At 42.3% G+C, this 18,668-nt stretch overlaps 1 protein-coding gene across 2 annotated transcripts in view; it reads left to right on the plus strand.

The window, feature by feature from the left end:
• Positions 1-3,625: 3,625 nt before the first annotated feature.
• Positions 3,626-18,668, plus strand: part of LUC7L (LUC7 like) — a 35,263-nt gene continuing 20,220 nt past the window's right edge. Inside the window, exons 1-3 of one of the 2 annotated variants that reach the window (XM_082670093.1) lie at positions 3,626-3,815; positions 5,695-5,789; positions 9,839-9,937. In XM_082670093.1, coding sequence (XP_082526219.1) covers positions 3,755-3,815; positions 5,695-5,789; positions 9,839-9,937 — 255 coding nt within the window. In that variant the 5' untranslated portion in view covers positions 3,626-3,754. Of the gene's footprint in view, positions 3,816-4,646; positions 5,790-9,838; positions 9,938-18,668 lie in introns of both variants that reach the window. The other variant, XM_082670094.1, reaches the window with a different exon arrangement.

The following is an 18,668-nucleotide window of genomic DNA, read 5'->3' on the forward strand; positions in this document are numbered from 1 at the left end:
TGCTATCTCTCTCTCTTCTTTTTTTTTCATCAGTTTCACCAGAAGTTTGTCTATGTTGTTAGTCTCTTCAAAAAACCACCTTTTGGGGCTTCCCTGGTGGTGCAGTGGTTGAGAGTCCGCCTGCCAATGCAGGGGAAACAGGTTTGTGCCCCGGTCCGGGAAGATCCCACATGCCGCGGAGCGGCTGGGCCCGTGAGCCATGGCCACTGAGCCTGCGCGTCCGGAGCCTGTGCTCCGCAATGGGAGAAGCCACAACAGTGAGAGGCCCGCGTACTGCAAAAAAAAAACCCAACAAACCCCCCCCCACCTTTTGGGACTTCCCTGGTGGCACAGTGGTTGAGAATCCGCCCGCCAATTCAGGGGACACGGTTCGATCCCTGGTCCGGGAAGATCCCACATGCCGCGGAGCAACTAAGCCTGTGAGTCACAACTACCGAGCTGGCATGCCACAACTACTGAAGCCTGTGCGCCTAGAGCCCTAGAGCCCGTGCTCCGCAACAAGAGAAGCCACCACAATGAGAAGCCTGTGAACCGTAACAAAGAGTAGCCCCCACTCGCTTCAAGTAGAGAAAGTCTGCGCGCAGCAACAGACCCAATGCAGCCCAAAGAAAAACCTCAGAAAAACAAAACACCACCTTTTGGCCCAGTTGATCCTTTCTATTGTATGTTTGTTTTCTTTTATGTTGATTTCTGTCTTCTTTTAGTAATCTCCTTTCTGCTTTATTCAGTCATGTTGTGTTTTTCCTTTTCTAACTCAAGTTGAATGCTTGTTAGGTCATGAAATTACTGCCTTTAAAACAATATTTTAAGCATTTAAGACTATACATTTACTTTTTTTGGGGGGTGGGGTGGGGGTGCCGTACCACGCAGCTTGCAGGATCTTAGTACCTTGACCAGGGATTGAACCCTGGACCCCTACAGTGAAAGTACCTCCACTGGACTGCCAGGGAAATTCCCTACATTTCCTTCTTTTTTAAAAAAAATACATTTATTTATTTTTGGCTGCATTGGGTCTCGTTGCTGCACGCGGGCTTTCTCTAGTTGCAGCAAGTGGGGGCTACTCTTTGTTGCAGTGCACGGGCTTCTCATTGCGGTGGCTTCTCTTGTTGTGAAGCACGGGCTCTAGGCGCACAGGCTTCAGTAGTTGTGGTGCATGGGCTCAGTAGTTGTGGCTCACGGGCTCTAGAGCGCAGGCTCAGTAGTTGTGGCGCACGGGCTTAGTTGCTCTGCAGCATGTGGCATTTTCCCGGACCAGGGCTCGAACCTGTGTCCCCTGTGTTGACAGCAGATTCTTAACCACTGCGCCACCAGGGAAGCCCCCTACATTTTTTTAAAATTGAAGTATAGTTGATTTACAATGTTGTGTTAGTCAAAACACTTTAAAAGGTGTATATTGAAATCCACTTTTGTGATGGTGTATTTGTTTTTCCTGCAGTTCTGTCATCTTTTGGTTTGCATTTTTTTTTTTTTTTTTTTTTTTTTGCGGTACTTGGGCCTCTCACTGCTGCGGCGTCTCCCGTTGCGGAGCACAGGCTCCGGACGCGCAGGCCCAGCGGCCATGGCTCACGGGACCAGCCGCTCCGCGGCATGTGGGATCTTTCCAGACCGGGGCACGAACCCGTGTCCCCTGCATCGGCAGGCGGATTCTCAATCAGTGCGCCACCAGGGAAGCCCTGGTTTGCATATTTTGAGGCTATTTGATTAGATGCATGCAAGATTAAAATAGTTGAATCTTACTGTGAACAAAACCCTTTTCAATACAATGACTTCTCCATACTTAATATTTTTTCCTTTAAACCTTATACTGTAACTATATCAGCTTTGTTTATGTTGGTGTTAGCCTACATATTTTCCCACACTTTTACTTTCAACCTTTACACGTCTTTGTATTTCAAGTGTATTGCTTCTAAATAGCATAAAAATGGATTTTCATGAAATCCTATTTGATTTTCTCTTTTAACTAATAAATTTAATCTCTTTATAGTTATTGTGACAATAACTTGTTTGAATTTGTTTCTACATACTATTTTTAAAATAAATTTTAATTTTGGAAAGATTTTAGATTTACAGAAAAATTGCAAAAATAGTACAAACATTCCCATATACCCTTACCCAAGATTCTCCTTGGGTTCATATCTTACATAACTATGATACATTTGTCAAAACTAAGAAATTAACATTAATACATTGTTATTAACTAAATCACAGACTTTTTTTTTTTTTGCACCATGCCGCATGGCATATAGCATCTTAGTTCCCTGATCAGGGATCAAACCCGTGTCCCCTGCATTGGAAGTGTGGAGTCTTGCCCACTGGACTACCAGGGCAGTCCCACCTTTTGACTTGCTTTGACCAATAGGTAATGGTAGAAGGAGAGTTCTGGGGGTCTCAGCCTAGGCCTTAAAAGGACTGACAGCTTCCACTCCTTCCCCTGGGGCAGCCAGCTGCCATACTATGTAGTAAGCTAGGCTAGACTTCAGAATGTTATGATGTCATGTACAGATACAGAAGCCACATGGAGAACCACAGAGGGGCCAGATCATCAGTGTAGCCTTTTTGGATCTTTGCTCAGCCCAGTTTCATACAAGCAATTTTGTGAACCAAGCCAAATCACCTAGAGCAGAGAGCCCAGGGCCCAGCTAAGCCCTGCCTGAACTCCACAGAATAATGAGAAATAATAAATCATTTTTGTTTTACACCACTGAGTTTTGAAGCAGCTTGCTACACAGAAATAAATAATTGACCTGCTTTACCATAAAATGGATTTCTTTATATGAGACAAAGTTGTGCAGGATTCCATGTCAGTAAATCAGGCATCCTGCAGACCTTTGGGTGTGAGGGCACTGCAGTCGGAACAAGCAAATACACATCTGGATATGTGGGCAGTTCCAATGGTATGAATCACGGTCCCCTACTGTCCGCTGTACGCATGTGTCAGAGGCTCATTGTCAGTCTCGGAAGTGGCCAGGGCTAGAGCAGTCTTGGTGGATGGCAGACTGTGAACTCAGGGACCACCACCAAGTAGTAGTCACAGAACCTAACAGGAACTCCATGCTTCATTTAACTTTCACAAGTCATGTGACAGGCACCATTTTCACAGGTGTAAAAAAAGTCTGAGAGTAGCTAAAGGATACATTCCCAGTTTCACGGCTAGAAAGTAAACACGGGATTTATTTCCTTGTTTTGTTTTGTATTTTTTGCGGTACGCGGGCCTCTCACTGTTGTGGCCTACTCCCGTTGCGGAGCACAGACTCTGGACGCGCAGGCTCAGCGGCCATGGCTCACTGGCCCAGCCGCTCCGCGGCATGTGAAATCTTCCCGGACCGGGGAACGAACCCGTGTCCCTGCATCGGCAGGCGGACTCTCAACCACTGCGCCACCAAGGAAGCCCTATTTTTTTGTTTTGTATTGTCTACACTTATTTCACTTTATTGCGGTTTAGCCTCAGCGGAGCACGTAAGTTTTGGGATCCACACTAAAATCAGGGTTGGGACTTTGGCCCCGCCCCTTGCACAGCTTGCTCGTTCATCGGAGACTCTGGCTCCGCCCCTAAACTACATTTCCCAGCAGGCCAAGCGCCGGCGCCGACGCAATTCCTCCCGGCGTGCCTCGCGGCGGGAAGAAGCCGAGCGGGTTCGAGGCCGACGCGACCCTTCTTCGTTGCCGCCGCGCTGCCGCCGTCGCCCCCGCCGCCGCCGCTGCCGCAGTCTGAGAGAAGCCGTCGCGGCCGCTCCTGCCGCTCCCTCCGGCCACCATGTCCGCCCAGGCGCAGATGCGGGCCCTGCTAGACCAGCTCATGGGCACGGCCCGGGACGGTGAGTAGGGGCGGCCGGCCAGGCGGGGGCTGGGGCGGGAGCGAGGCGAGGCCGCCGGGCGGCCTGAGGCGGGGGGCCGCGACCGTCTGCGCCTGCGCGGGCGTCCTCCCCTCCCCCGCGCGCCGACCGGGGGCGCCGGGCCTTTGTTTGAGCTCTTCCCGCAGGCTGGGTCCCCGGCGGGCTCCTCCCTCGGAGCCCGCGTCGTCGGTGGGGCGCCAGCCCCCTCCCCGCTGACCTTCCTGCGATTTCTCCGCCCCCCCTCCACCCCCGCGGCCCCCGCCGCCCCTCGAACCGGGAGTCGGCGAAGGGCTGCAGCCAGCTGGGGCTCTGGGCGCTGGCAGCGGGCTGGCGGAGCTCCTCCGCGCAAGGGAGCCGGATGGCCTGGAAACCCTGGCCGTCTTGTTCTGTACCGTTGCAAGGGGAGCCGTAAATTGAGCTTTTCTAACGTGGGTTCCTGCCGCGTGCTTTTCCAGCCCCCTTTTCCTCTAGCCACACAGGAGAGCCTCTGTTTAGCCAGTGCTTGGCAGTCGTTAGGTAGGTTGTACTGTAGGGAGGAGCGCAAGATCTTGATGGTTGTCTCAGGAGAAAGCGGTTGCATCTTTGCAAAACTATATACCTGCTGTGGTTTGTGTTTTCTTTTCTACCGAAGTAATGAAGTTGTAAGTTCACACTGGCACATTCGCAGGGCTGTGCAGATTGCTTGCACTTTATTTCATGGGCGAATAAGTGCTTTTTAGCTTTCTTTGTATATTGAGTTGCTTTTGAATTGCTTCCCATATTTTTATTTCATACAAACTGAACAATTGTGGCCCCTCTATTTTATTTATAAAGGTTCAGTGTATCTTTGCCTGCCTACATCAATCTGCAAGGGAGTTGCAGAAAAGCCTCATGTTCATCGAGCCGTGAGTCACAACCAATTTCTAAGCTGTTATAACAAAAAAGTGTTTGCTTTTTTTCACAAGTAACTTTAAAAGTGTAGTTTAGAAAGAAAACATTTTCAATAAAAAGACACTACATTAATCCTGGATGCTTGCAAATCCTAAAATATATTCCTCCTTTAGTATTACACAGCTCTGTGTCATATACACAGATTAGCTTTAAAATTTGTCACATTCCACTTTGCCTTTACTTTTATGTATCATTCCCCTGACTTCCTTACTGCAGGTTGGGCAAGAAAACTTTTCCTTTAAAACTTTTCAACAGCGGGCATAAAATTCTGCAGCTGAGGTCTTGAAGAATGCAGATGGGTACAGTATGTGTTGGAACTCACAGTGTGTATTGACTAACCTAGTTCCTTTTTTGCCTTTTTTTTTTTTCTTCTTGGTATTGTCTTGTTAAAAGTGACTCTCAGGTGCCAACTGTCTTTTTTAAGGGTGGGGGTTAAAGGGGGATAGGTAGACTAGGTTCAGATTATTTATCAGTCAGTAGTAGAGAGAGAAAGCTTTCTTCATATAATTTTGGCAAAATACTGCCTATACGTTGGTCTATAGCAAAATGATTAGACTAATAAATAGCTTTTGTTGGAAACTACCAGCTTTAAGTCATACATGGTGATTCATCGCCCTCTGATTAGCATGGGTTTTGGTATCTCATTGCCCACATGTATGTGTGGGGCTAATGGCTGTTTGGTGCTCAGCATTTTCCTTCTGACTCCTTGACTTCCTTGGCACAATGACGGAGTCAGATCTCTTTAAGTGTGATTCTTCATGATATATTTAGCATCAAAAATCATCTGTATTTCGTTCCAGTTGTAAATACCTCTAGATCAGCTTTTCAGTGTATTTGGTAGTCTGCAAATCATCCAGGTGAATTGTACCAGATATGCTTTTGTGCTTAATGTGATAATATTGTCTTATTTAAAACCACACATGAATTTCAGGAGACGAAACCAGACAGAGGGTCAAGTTTACAGATGACCGTGTCTGCAAGAGTCATCTTCTGGACTGCTGCCCCCACGACATTCTGGCTGGGACGGTAGGTACATTTGGGGGGGATGTCATAAGACACTCAGACATGGATGCTGTGTAGGCACTGAAGGTTTTTCAGGTTGAATTCTGTTTTTTTTTACCAGGCAGAAATTACCTACTGCCCTTCAAGTGATAGGTTCTGTTAGTGGGGTGGAATTTTATATAATGACATATTTCACTTCTATAAAATTCTCTTTGTAAAGTTATCAGGTTTTTGTAGAGTCATTTATACTGAGGTATTCACAGCTAAGTAGTGCAAATACTAGTCTCCTTTGGCTTTAGCAAAAAGTGTACTTCAGGTCAGCCTGTAGCTCTAAGATTCTGGGTTGGTTTGTTTTCAGGTTAAACACATGTTAGACTTTTGATCTAACGAGGTATGTTTCTTCCCCAGATTTTTAGATTTTTGAAAAATCAGGACTAACATCGATTTGCAATTTTGTGTTATGCCACCCTTTCAAGAAATCAATACATGATCCAATAAGTATAGACCTCTCTACTTCTAAGTAAAGTGTAAAATTCTAAGTGAAACTTTAAGTTCATTTCAGATGAAGCAAACAGATAAATGCTAGTTTTGCAGAATGTGCATTTATTCAAAATTAGGTAGGATTTAAGAAGACTAAAGAGTGTGGATTATCTACGGTGATTCACTTACAGAAAATTAGTTTTGTAAACACCATCAGCATTTTCAGATTTCACAGCTCCCTCCTGGAATGTCTACTCATTTTAAGGGTCACATGTGCATGTGCTGGGGAACGTTTTCTTCATAATTAATTGTTGCTTTTATTATTACCATTTTGGGGGAGCAGCGTCTGGCAAACTGCACAGGTGTATTGAATCTTCTCAAGCTGACTCTTCTGACAGCAAATAGGAAATGAAAGCCAAGCCTTGTGCCTTTGTTAGCTGGGGTTTTGCCAGTGGTTGACCTGGTATAGGAAAATATTATAACTACTGTGTGCTCCAGATTGTTGTGGGTGCCATCACTGTAGACTACTGGCTTCCACTGATCATAAGCAGTCAGTGGTAGGATACTCCTGTATGAGGCATCATAACCTGGAATTGCTGGTAGGTCTTAGTGGAAGAAGTCAAAGGGAGTAGAGGGACATGCACCAGTGTGAAGCAGTTCAACCATATTTTTCTTGATTGGATCCCTATGTAGCATTGTTCCAGAATGCTGGTGAATGAGGGCATTTCCTACAAATGTTTATTGTGTTAGGTATAGGTTCATTTGCCAGATATTTGTTGGACACATACTCTGTGCCAGGCACTGGGGATGTGGTACCAATAAGACAAAATCTTTACTCTCATCTAATGGAGGAACAGGACAGACAGTAAATAATGAATGAGTAGGTTCTGGACTGTTGGATAGGGTGATAAGGAAAGGCCTCTCAGGAACATGGGAGCAGAGACCTGAATGGTGAGAAAAAACACACGTGTGCGTTTGGGGGATTAACGCTCCAGGTGGATGCTGGAGCAGAGGGAAGCAGGGGTGCCTCAGGTGCCTCTGGGCTGGTGTGCTTCAGGGGGAGGGAGACAGAGGCTGTGGAACCAGAGCAGTGATGAGAGGCCAAGTACTGCTCAGCATCACTCCGTCCCGCGTGGGTTACAGGGCAGCTCAGACTGAGGAGGAGGGAGCCCAGGAGACCCATGTTCATGTGAGGGTGCCGTGAACAATTGTGTGGGGTCGTGAGGTCAGTTGAGGTGAGGGTTGGGAACTTGGATGGTGTTGTAAAGGTTGAGCCTTAACTGGTGTGGGCTATGTGGAGGTGGCAAGTGAGAGGTAGAGTTTGTGTTGTGTTAAATTGGAATGAATATAATTCTTTAGAACACAGCTGCAAGATGAAAATGGTTATAACCCTCAGCTTGCCAAAGGCTGCTCCATACCCAAATCTTTGCTCAAAACCGTCTCCTGTCAGTAGGGGTGAGACAACGGAGGAATGGAAGCAATCGTTTTATTGAGGCTTGATGGGAAAATGTATTGATTAGTAAGAGCGGAGGGATAGCTGGAGGGAAGGTAGTGTAACTTGTCTTGTGGTAGAACTTTGGTTTCCTGAAGGTTCTAGAAGGAGCCTTTATTTGCCCTTCCCTGTCTGCAGTGTGAGACCACTGGAGAGTAGAGAACACAGATGTTTGTTCAGTAAAAAAAAAAAAAAAAAGGGGGGGGGGGTCTGACATGCTGGATTTGACAGCCATTTGGAATATTTTGGAAGAAGTTTATGAGTGTGGTATTTCAGCTGTGCTTGGTGTTTGGCTGCTAGGGGAATTGGCCAGTACTTCCTTGCCTCCTTGGCAAAGCTGAAAAGCTACCTCCAGAGTAACCATGGAACCCCAGGCCTGTATTCCACTTGCTTTAGCTTGAGAGCTCCCACCTGAAGGAAGGTAATGGTGAATTTTGCTTTATATGTGGTTCCCTAATGTCGAAATTTTCTTGACAGTTGAAGTTTTTAGAATGGAAATTGATTTGCAGTTAAAATTATAGTACTAAGCGGTTTCGGTGCTTGCTTCATCTGGAGGTGGTTTTTCTTTGAGTAACAGAATTTTGTTAGCTTTTAAATAATTTCTGATAGCTATCTCTCATTTTTCAGCTGTTGCACTTAGTTTTGTTTGTGGAAGCTATATATTTTTAAAGAATTATACTTGCTATTTAAAAGAGTGAAGGAAGCAAAAGTTGTCAGCTTTACAGTGATAGCAATTTTAGCTGCAACTTTGGCTTTTGGAACTTGTTTCCCTACCTCTGGATTCCCCACGTAACCAACATGTGTAAACTACACATGACTTCGGAGTAAGCATAATGAAGGAGAAAAGAGCTTTTGGCATGTAGCCTTCAGTCAAAATGAAGATAAACTCCACCCTAGACAGTCCTCTCATGGCTCTGTCACTGGGATACTGAAGGAAATTTTGTTAAGAGCATGGCTGCACTTTCTGAGATTCGGACCCAGGAGTCAGGCACTGCGAGCCTCTCTCATGTGCCTAAAAACTAAAATGTTGAGGGTTTTGTAACCCATGAAGATTTTTTTGATCTCGTTTTGAACACACTTGTAGTTTGAGCTTAAAGGAGTTCCTGAACTCCATCATTCTTTGTTTGCTAGTCGTACTTGTGACCAACAGCTTGGGTTCCCAAGGTGTCTCCTCATTGGGCTGTTGGGTTTTCTTAACTTGCATTCTCTGACTTATTAGCCTGACCCTCAGCATCCAAACGTCCCTGTTGCTGTTTAGATGATCAGAGGCAAGGGTGGGGGTGGGGGTGTCCCTGTACAGGATCCTCTACTTAGGATTTAGATGAGAAATACGCACTGCTAATTGTTCTGTACATGCTCACAACATGTAATAGCACATCAGGCGAAATCTTACTGGTAACACAAATAATTTGTTTTGTTAAAAGAGCCTTTTGTTTTTCAAATGGGGCAAGTGAATGGTCCAGTCTGTGTTCCCAGTTACGTGTCCAGAGCCATTTAGCAGGTTAGGAGAATGTTTGGAGAATTGCTTTGGCTCTGAATCAGCCTGTTCTGCTTTATTTCCTTTGGTATACAAAGAGCTACACAAAGCCAGGTGTTAGGTTATGTTGTAATTTCCAAAACCTCGTTTTTCTCTGTTCTTTCTTTTTCCTCTTTTTGTCTCTGTAGCATCTTGAGTAGTCGTGGCTGCAAGAAGGAATGCATGGAAACTTGCTGCTATCAGTGATACTTTTGTTTCCTGGCCTCTTCCTTGCCACCCTCTCACCCCTCATGTTGCTATTCACCGAATAAACATTTCTTATGTGACTAATGCAATAATAAAACTGGCAAAAGCTAAATAATGAAAACATTACTAGTCTATTTCTGGTTCTGTAAGAGATATAAATCATTACACTTAAATGCACCTGTTCTGAGTGTCATATAGTCATGACGGTATCAATAAAAGGAAAATAAGTCTTCTTAGCCATATTATTTTTAAATTTTCTTATCATAGTTAATATCCAAAAAAGTTCTGTTTATTTTGATGACAGCTAAAACACCAGGTCACAGTGCTTCCTACAAATGGGTAGATGTTCATGTGTAAATTTTTGTTTCTTTCTCACAGCGCATGGATTTAGGAGAATGTACCAAAATCCACGATTTGGCCCTCCGAGCAGATTATGAGATTGCAAGTAAAGAAAGGGACCTCTTTTTTGAATTGGATGTAAGTTTTATTTTGTGTTAATTATTCCCTACTGTGAAGAGCCAAATACTGCACCAACAAGAATAATGTAACCTTTGTAAGTTATGAAGCAGAATAATGAAATAGATGTCATTCCACCGCTCTCTGGCTGGGAGCTAGAACGTGGCCAGTACTGATTTGTGTCTGTGTGTCTATCATCCCTATTCGGTTCTATGTTTTGTATGTATCATTTTCTTTAAAAATGTTTCTTATTACATATTTTATGATTCCTTGAACATTGTGTTTATTCTTCTCTTTGAGTCTTATAAAAATGGTTTCATAGCATAGGTAATCTTTAATAACTTTTTTCCTTCAGTATTATGTTCCAGTTTACATATTTTGTTGAGTGTGGTTTGTTTGTTTTCATTGCTGCTTGAGTATTCCCCAAACTATCCATTTTGTGTTCATAGACAATTGGGTTGATACTAGTTTCATTTTAATTTTTTATTCTTAAACTGTTATGAACAGTGTTATAAATGTTCTTGAATATCTTCTTGGTGCACGTGTACAACGGTTTATCTAGGGTATATTCCTAGGAGAGGTATTGCTGGATTGTAGGAGAGGCACGTTTATTCTTGAAAGATCTGTAATGTTGTCTTTTTCTTTTTTCTCCCTGTTTGAGAATGTGTATCAGTTTACAGCCCTAATAGCAGTGTACACATCCTCACTAACATTTGGTATTGTCAGACCATTAAATTTTTGCAATTTAGTGGTTATAAAATGTCATTTCATAACTTTATTGTCATTTTTGCCTCCCAAAGGAGCCTTTTTTAGACCTTTTCCCATAATTTGTCTACTTCCCCGCCATGAAATTTTGATACCACAGATACCCAGCATATCAGTTTATGTGATCCTTTCCGGGCCACTAACCATTGTAATATCTTAAGATTTTTTTCACTCTTCATGACAAGATTTCATCCCTGTCCCCATTGAGAATGCATGATTGTCACTCCATTCTATTTATTTATTTATTTAGATTTTTTTTTTTTGCCGTGCTGTGTTGCTTGTGGGATCTTAGTTCCCCGACCAGAGATTGAACCCAGGTCCCCTGCAGTGGAATCACCGAGTCCTAACCACTGGACTGCCAGGGAATTCCCATGGAGTCACTCTGTTAGTTTTTTCTTTTTCCAAGTCCTCCATCCCTGGTTTGACCAGAGGTCAGTGAGGGGTTTGATGCCATTCAGGTTCCTCAGTGAAGACTGGGAAGGCACTGAGCTTGGTGGGAGGAAGTCAGAGAAAAGCAAAACCAAGGAAAGACTTTTTTTTTTTCTGCCAATGGACATTTTAGAGATATATTATAGCTAGAGTCAATTCTACTTAAATCAGTAATCTTAAAAAGTGATTAAAATTATCATTTCTTTTTCAAGTACAGTCTTCAACATCAGCGTTGAATCTTTGAATTAACTAAAAATGCCTTTAGCAACAAACAGCTCAACTAATAGATGGGGCTTGGAGATGAAAGTTTTCTTTATTGTGAGTTTAAATTCTTCAGTACCTGAAAAACGCTTATGTAAAGAGACCATTACCTTGGGATATCAGAAAGAGTTAGATACACAGATGTATAGGTTAAATTTTCAATTTTAGTAACATAATTTTTTTGGATCACAAATCTAAGCATTTCTGCTACATGAGAATGTCAGTGTACTTTTTAAATGCCCTGATGAATTTATGCTGAAGAATAGATGAATAGAAGAAATTTAGACTACAGAAAGACTGAAACATATACGGTAATTTAGTATTTTATGAAAGGCATGTGTTCAGCCACTGTGGAGATGAGTTTTTCAATGAACACTATTAGGAACTATGGATTAGCTAGTTGGGGGAAAAACCAGGTTGGATCCCCCAAAAGAGAATTTTGTTCTGTCATCTTGACATGTTATAAAGCCTAGAAGCTATAAGGGAAAGATGGATACATTTTTCTGAGTAGGCACTTAAAAATATTAGCATATCAGAAATTCCTATACATAAAATAAGAATTCAACTGGGACAAAATATTTGCAGCACATATGACGAAGGGCAAGTATCCTTTGTATATAGAATTCATCATGATTGAGAAGAACTGTAACAATAGCTGAATAGAAAATGGGCAAAGGATAGAAAAGGACACTTTCTGGTAGGCATCTAATCCTATGGCAGATACTCACCCTCACTCAGAGCTAAGGAGATGGAGAGTTAAGTAATCCTGATACACCTCCTGGATAATTGAGCATCTGAAGGTGTGAAAGCACATCCCAGCAGTGCTAGTTCTGAGAGTATATCTGACCGATACTTTTGCATATGTACAAAGATAAATTTGCTCCAAAATATTCCTGCAGCATTAGAACTGCAGAAAGCCAGAACACTGTAGGCTTCTTCATTGAGGGCTTGGCTAAGTCATTGCTCTTCTTTACAATGGAATGATGTATAGCTATGGAAAGAGGATTGAGTTCAGTGTGGTTCAGTGTATGTTGTTGTGAAATTATCTTCAAGATAAAGAGGAAAAGCGAGTGTGATACGATGGCTTCTGTAGTGTGATTTTTAAAAAGGAAGGACATTTATACCCATTGACGTACCTAGATGTACAGAGTAGTTTTAGAAGAAACCAAGAGATTATGAACATTCTTTTCGTAGTTGGAGGGCTCAAGTGGGTCACGAGACCTTTTTGTATTGTGAAAATTTACCATTTGCAGGAATACCTTTTCCTGTTAAAGAGGTAACCACCTGTCCTTTCAACTCCTTAAAAATCATATTTGACCTAACAGATGGCTCATGTTGAAATGTTTCATGGCTAGTGCTGTAAACCTACGCAGGAGGCCTCCTGTCCTGAAGAACGAAGGGTGACTTGGAGCAGCTGTGTTTGTGGGAGGGCAGTCTTGTCAGGTGGCTCTCAGCATGTCAAATGCTTGTATACACTTGTTCCAGAACTCTGCTGGGACTGTATCTTAGTGATATGTGTTAATGGGTACACAGAAAAGGTGCCCATTGCAGCTTTTTTTGTGAAAGTAAAAGACTGAAGTAAAAAGAGGAGGATGTACTGGAAATGTTTTATTAGTGGGGGCTACTTGCGTAAGGTATGGTCCTGCCACACAGTGAGTGGTGCTTTGTGGAGCGCTAAGCAGGTACCTCTGGGTGTTAGGGAGAGTTTACCATAAAAAGTTTTTTTAAATAATGGCTTTAAGATACAATTCACTAGCCATAAAATTTACCCTGCCTTAAAATTTTTAACATATATATATATCAGTAGTGTTTAGATGTGCATGGGTTTATTTATTTATTTTTTAATTTTATTTTTGGCTGCGTTGGGTCTTCGTTGCTGCGTGAGGGCTTTCTTTAGTTATGGCGAGCGGGGGCTACTCTTCGTTGTGGTGCACGGGATGGGTTACTTTGATAGAGGTAAATGTGGCCTGACTTTAAAATACCAAACTAAAATAACTTTTTTTTCCCTTAGTTATGCAGAATAAACTTAGAAGGAAAAAATAAAGTGCTTTTCCAGAATATAGATTTGTTAAAAGATTTTGATAAAAATCCAATTTTTAAATCTCTTCGGTAGGAAACGTAACTGTTACAGATTCCAGGTGAAAAGTCTTCCCTTTCCACGTGACTAGCCATCCAGTACCTGTCTTCAGAGGTCACTTGTATCTTTCAAAGACAGGCCATTCAGGATGAACAGATATATATATATATACATATATATATGTATATATGTATAAATATATATATATGTATGTATATAGGTATATATGTGTATATGTCAGAAAGGCTAGTTGTGATTTTTCTTGTCAAAATTGCAATTTTGATAAATCAGAACACCTCAGAAGCTTTTCGGCCAGATGTGGCCAGTGGGCTGACTCTTGCTATCACTGACCTGTTGCTGCCTCCTGATGACCTGCTGTTGGTGCTAGGCTCCTAGCCTTCCACATATGTAGCCTGTGGACTGTTCAGTTCCCAGGCGTGGGACCAGCAGCTCCCATGTTGAGGTTGGTTTCTGGAGGGACTACAGTGTAGTCATCGCTATTGGAAGATGGACACAGGTTTTGTTTTCACAAGTTGTGAACCATCGCTAAATCATGACTTGTTCTGATTTTTCTTAATAACTTGTATTTATGTATCTCACCAAGTATTTTGGTAGAATATCTTCACTGTTGACGATGAATCTGTGAGGTGAGCCAAACATTTATCTCCAAAGTCTCTGAAAGTATAATAAGATTGATGCCAGAATTAATGCAAGCAGCATCAAATGACGCTGGGAGAGGAGTCATTCCGTTTAGCAGATCAGTCAGGGATATTTAGGAGCTATTTTTATCTAGGTTGTGTTAGAAAGACAGCTGACAAAAAAAGTACAGCATTTATTTTGTCTTCATGTTGAAAAAATTAAATATATTATTAATGTAACAGGCATTTGAATTATATTTTAAGCCATGTTTATCATGCAGGTTTTTTTAAAAAATTGATTTATTTTTGACTGCGTTGGGTCTTCGTTGCTGCGTGTGGGCTTTCTCTAGTTGCAGTGAGCAGGGGCTACTCTTTGTTGTGGTGTGTGGACTTCTCATTGCAGTGGCTTCTCTTGTTGCGGAGCACGAGCTCTAGGTGCATGGACTTCAGTAGCTGTGGCTCGCGGGCTCAGTAGTTGTGGTGCACGGGCTTAGTTTCTCCACCGCATGCGGAATCTTTCCAGGCCAGGGCTTGAACCTGTGTCCCCTGCATTGTCAGGTGGATTCTTAACCATTGCGTCACCAGGGAAGTCCCTCGGTAAATCTTTTATAAGAGGTCATCAGCCCTTTATACTACTTTCAGATATTTATAGACTTTGAGTCTCCTCTAAGCAATTTGTAAGAAATTGTCCTAGAAGAATAATTGCCTGTGTATGAGAAGACTTAAGATGTTTATTGCATCATTTTGGATTAGTGAAAAGTGAAAAATTGCAAATGTGTATTCATTGTGGAATGGTTATAGTTGTGTTGAAATACAGTGAAACACAGCTATAGATACAGAAGATGCGTGTATTGATGTGAAAAATGAAAAAAGCTTGAAAAACTCCTAAGTGGAGTAAAAATTGTTTGCTTTTATATGCGTTTTGATACAATTTTAAAAGGTATATACCAAGCTCTTAAGTGATTATTTCTTAGGGGAGGAGAAAGAAATATGCTTTCTTTTTTTTCTTTTTTGACTCATGGTGTTCAGGATCTTAATTCCCCAACTAGGGGTGGAACCAGTGCACCCTGTAGTGGAACCACGGAGTCCTAACCACTGGACCACCGGGGAATTCCAAATTATGCTAAGTCGTGAAAAGTTATTAGGTCCAGTCAGGTTGCTAAAATAGTAGGCAGAAATGAAAATTTAAAGGTATTTCTACCTTGTAACTTACTTCTACAAATCTCTTATCTTAAGGAAGTACAGTGGCCTCTTAAACAACACAGGTTTGAACTGTGTGGGTCCACTTACATATGGATTTTTTTCAATAAATACATACTACAGTACTACACAATCCATCGCTAACCCCCTCATTGTTCAAGGGTCAACTGTGATTGAAAACACAGGCAAACACTGGTACACAAAGATGTTTGTGGTAGCTAGCATTGTTTATAAGATTGAAAAGTTGGATGCAACAAAAAAGGCTCAATGATGAATGAACAAATTATGATACACTCAAATGGTAGACTGTGCTCTTGAAACTTTGTGACACCTGTTCAATGACTTAAAATTCCTTAGGAAATCATGAGAAAGACAAAGATAAAATTGTGTATACTGAAGATTTCTGTGTGCTCTCCTTGGAAGCATGTGGCTGAATCAGAATTCATTGACTATCACGGAAAACGCCAAAAGCCCCCTTTCCCTGTGCCCCTCCCGCTCCCTGGAGGCAGTCCCTTACCACAGCTTTAAGGTGGAAGGAAGCAACAGCTTGCTGCTCAAATGCTACAGGCTGACCTTGGATGGTCAGGGTTTTTTGTTTGTTTGTTTTACCATGGAGAATCTCATACATCAAAAGGAGGTGTAACAGTATAATGAATCTCCATGTACCCATCACTCAGCCTCAGGAATGATCAGCTCAGGACCAACTGTGTTTCATCTTTGTGTACCCACTTCTCACAAATCTCAAAACAAACCTCACACATCCTGTCATCTCATCTGTAAATATTTCAGTGTTGCCATTGGCTTTTGAAGTTCTCTTTACTCTGCATACAAAGATCTGGTATTATATTTGGTTGTGACAGAATCTCCTTACTAGCATGTTGTTTGTTGTTTTTTTTTTAACTGAAATATAGTTGATTTACAATGTTGCATTAGTTTTTTGTGTACAGCAAAGCGATTCAGTTATACATATATATAAATTCTTTTTCAGATTTTTTTCTATTATAGTTTATTACAAAATACTGAATATAGTTCCCTGTGCTGTACAGTAGGACCTTGTTTGTCTATTTTGTATATAGTAGTTTGTATCTTATTAGCATTGTTTCTAAAAATACATTGAGGAAAAATTTAAACATGCAGAAGTAGACAGAATAATATAATGAGATCTCTGGGTTTCATCTCCCAGTTTTCAGTGATTGTTGACGTGAAGACTCTTATTTCATCTTTATTCTCGTCTTTCCACACTGGATTATTTTACAGTAGTTCCTAGACATAGAATTTCATCTGTAAGTACTGCAAATAGTACATCTAGAAGATAATTTTATTTAAAGTATTGGTAATTTAAGAAATAATTTTTTAACATTATCTAAGTCCTCAAATTTCCCAGACTATCTCAAAAAGTATTTTTTTTACTATCATTTGTTTGACTCAGAATTCAAAATAAGAGCCACACATTAGGATGTATTGTAAGTCATTTTAAATCTGTTTGTTTGAAGAAATTAATTTTTAAGTCTCTCATATCCTGGATTTTGCTGATTGCATCCTTATAATGCAGTCTTTTTAATGTGTTTTCCTTTATCTTTGAAACTTCCTATAACCTGGGAGTTAGATCTGGAAGCTTGACGGTCAGAATCAGGTTCTCGTTTGACAGAGTAGTGCAGGGGCCGGGACGGGCACTGGCTGGTGCGTCACCTTGGGTGGCAAAACGTCAGTGGAATTGGGTGGCACAGGCAGCCTGACCTGGTTGCACAGGCCCCCATCAGCCTTTGGCCTCATGCTTTAAGCAGCAGTTGAGGATTATTGCCTAGATCAGTTATGTCACTAGGGTTACTGCTTGTCAGTTGTTTATTTATTTATTTATTTGGCTGCATTGGGTCTTAGTTGCGGCACACAGGATCTTTCCTTGCAGCGCACGGGCTCTTTTTTGTGGCACATGTGTTCAGTAGTTGCAGCACACAGGCTCAATAGTTGCAGATCGCAGGCTCTCCAGTTGTGGCATGCAGTCTTAGTTTCCCCACAGCATATGGAATCTTAGTTCCCTGACCAGGGATTGAACCTGCATCACCTTCATTGGAAGGCAGACTCTTCACCACTGGACCACCAGGGAAGTCCTGTCAGTAACTTAAAAACATGTAAAACACTCACGTGGTTAAGAGTTTGAGATATGAAAGGTATGTTGTGAAGCCTGCCTCCTTCTCTGGTCTTTAGCCCCCTGGTTGGCCCCAGAGGTAACCAGTTGTTCGGTTTCTTCTCTTTCCTTCAGAGATTACGTGGATACCTGAGGGACATGTATCTCTACTTTCTATTTTATTTTATTTTTATAAATTTTATTTATTTATGGCTGTGTTGGGTCTTCGTTGCTGTGCACAGGCTTTCTCTAGTTGTGGTGAGCGGAGGCTACTCTTCGTTGCGCTGTGTGGGCTTCTCATCACAGTGGCTTCTCGTTGTGGAGCACAGGCTCTAGGTGCGCAGGCTTCAGTAGTTGTGGCACGTGGGCTCAGTAGTTGTGGCTTGCCGGCTCCAGAGTGCAGTATCAGTAGTTGTGGCACATGGGTTTAGTCGCTCCGCGGCATGTGGGATCTTCCCGGACCGGGGCTCAAACCCGTGTCCCCCGCATTGGCAGGCGGATTCTTAACCACTACGCCACCAGGGAAACCCTCTTTTTTTTTAAACACAAATAGTAGTCTGCTGTACACGTGCTCTATATCTGCCCCCCTTTCCCTTTTTTTTGGTTTAAGTTTTCAGCATATCTTTGAGATTATTTCCTATTGTATAGTGTACTTCATCCTTTTGTGTCTACATAGTATTCCACAGGATGTGTGTCTGTTTTATAGGACCATGCCCTGTTGATGGTCATAGTGCTGCATTGCACATTGGCACATTGTGAGTGTATCTAGGAAAGATCCCTAGAAGCGGGACTGTTGGCCCAGAAAGGATGTGCTTTTGTCGTTTTGGTAGTTAGTGTCACGGAATTCTCCAGAGGGGTGAATGATCCCACCAGTGATGTGTGAGAGTTCCCATTTTCACATCTTTACTAACAGAGCAGCGAGTTACCAAACTTTCAGTTTTTGCCAGTCAGAAAGGTGTAAAAAGGTATTTCTTTGTGGGCCTGACAGGGTTGTCATAAAGGTGTTTCTTTGTGTAGGTGTTCACTGCCTAGACCCTCAGCTTGGGCTGATGGCTGGGACCTCTGGCACTTTTCCACCCCAAATTCAGGTTATCTGGGAGAAAGTGCCTCACCATTGGCTCCTTCTAGCCCAGTACAGCCTCATTCTGACTGCACCAGGGCCAGGCCTTGATTTCTTGAGAGTGTTATGGAATTCCCTAGGAGAGGGAATTGGTCATCTCTGTAAATACATCTCAAGTTTTTCAACTTGAACACAGA

Source organism: Grampus griseus (genome assembly GCF_964374135.1).
Source record: "Grampus griseus genome assembly, chromosome: 14".
NCBI classification, from domain to species: Eukaryota; Metazoa; Chordata; class Mammalia; order Artiodactyla; family Delphinidae; genus Grampus; species Grampus griseus.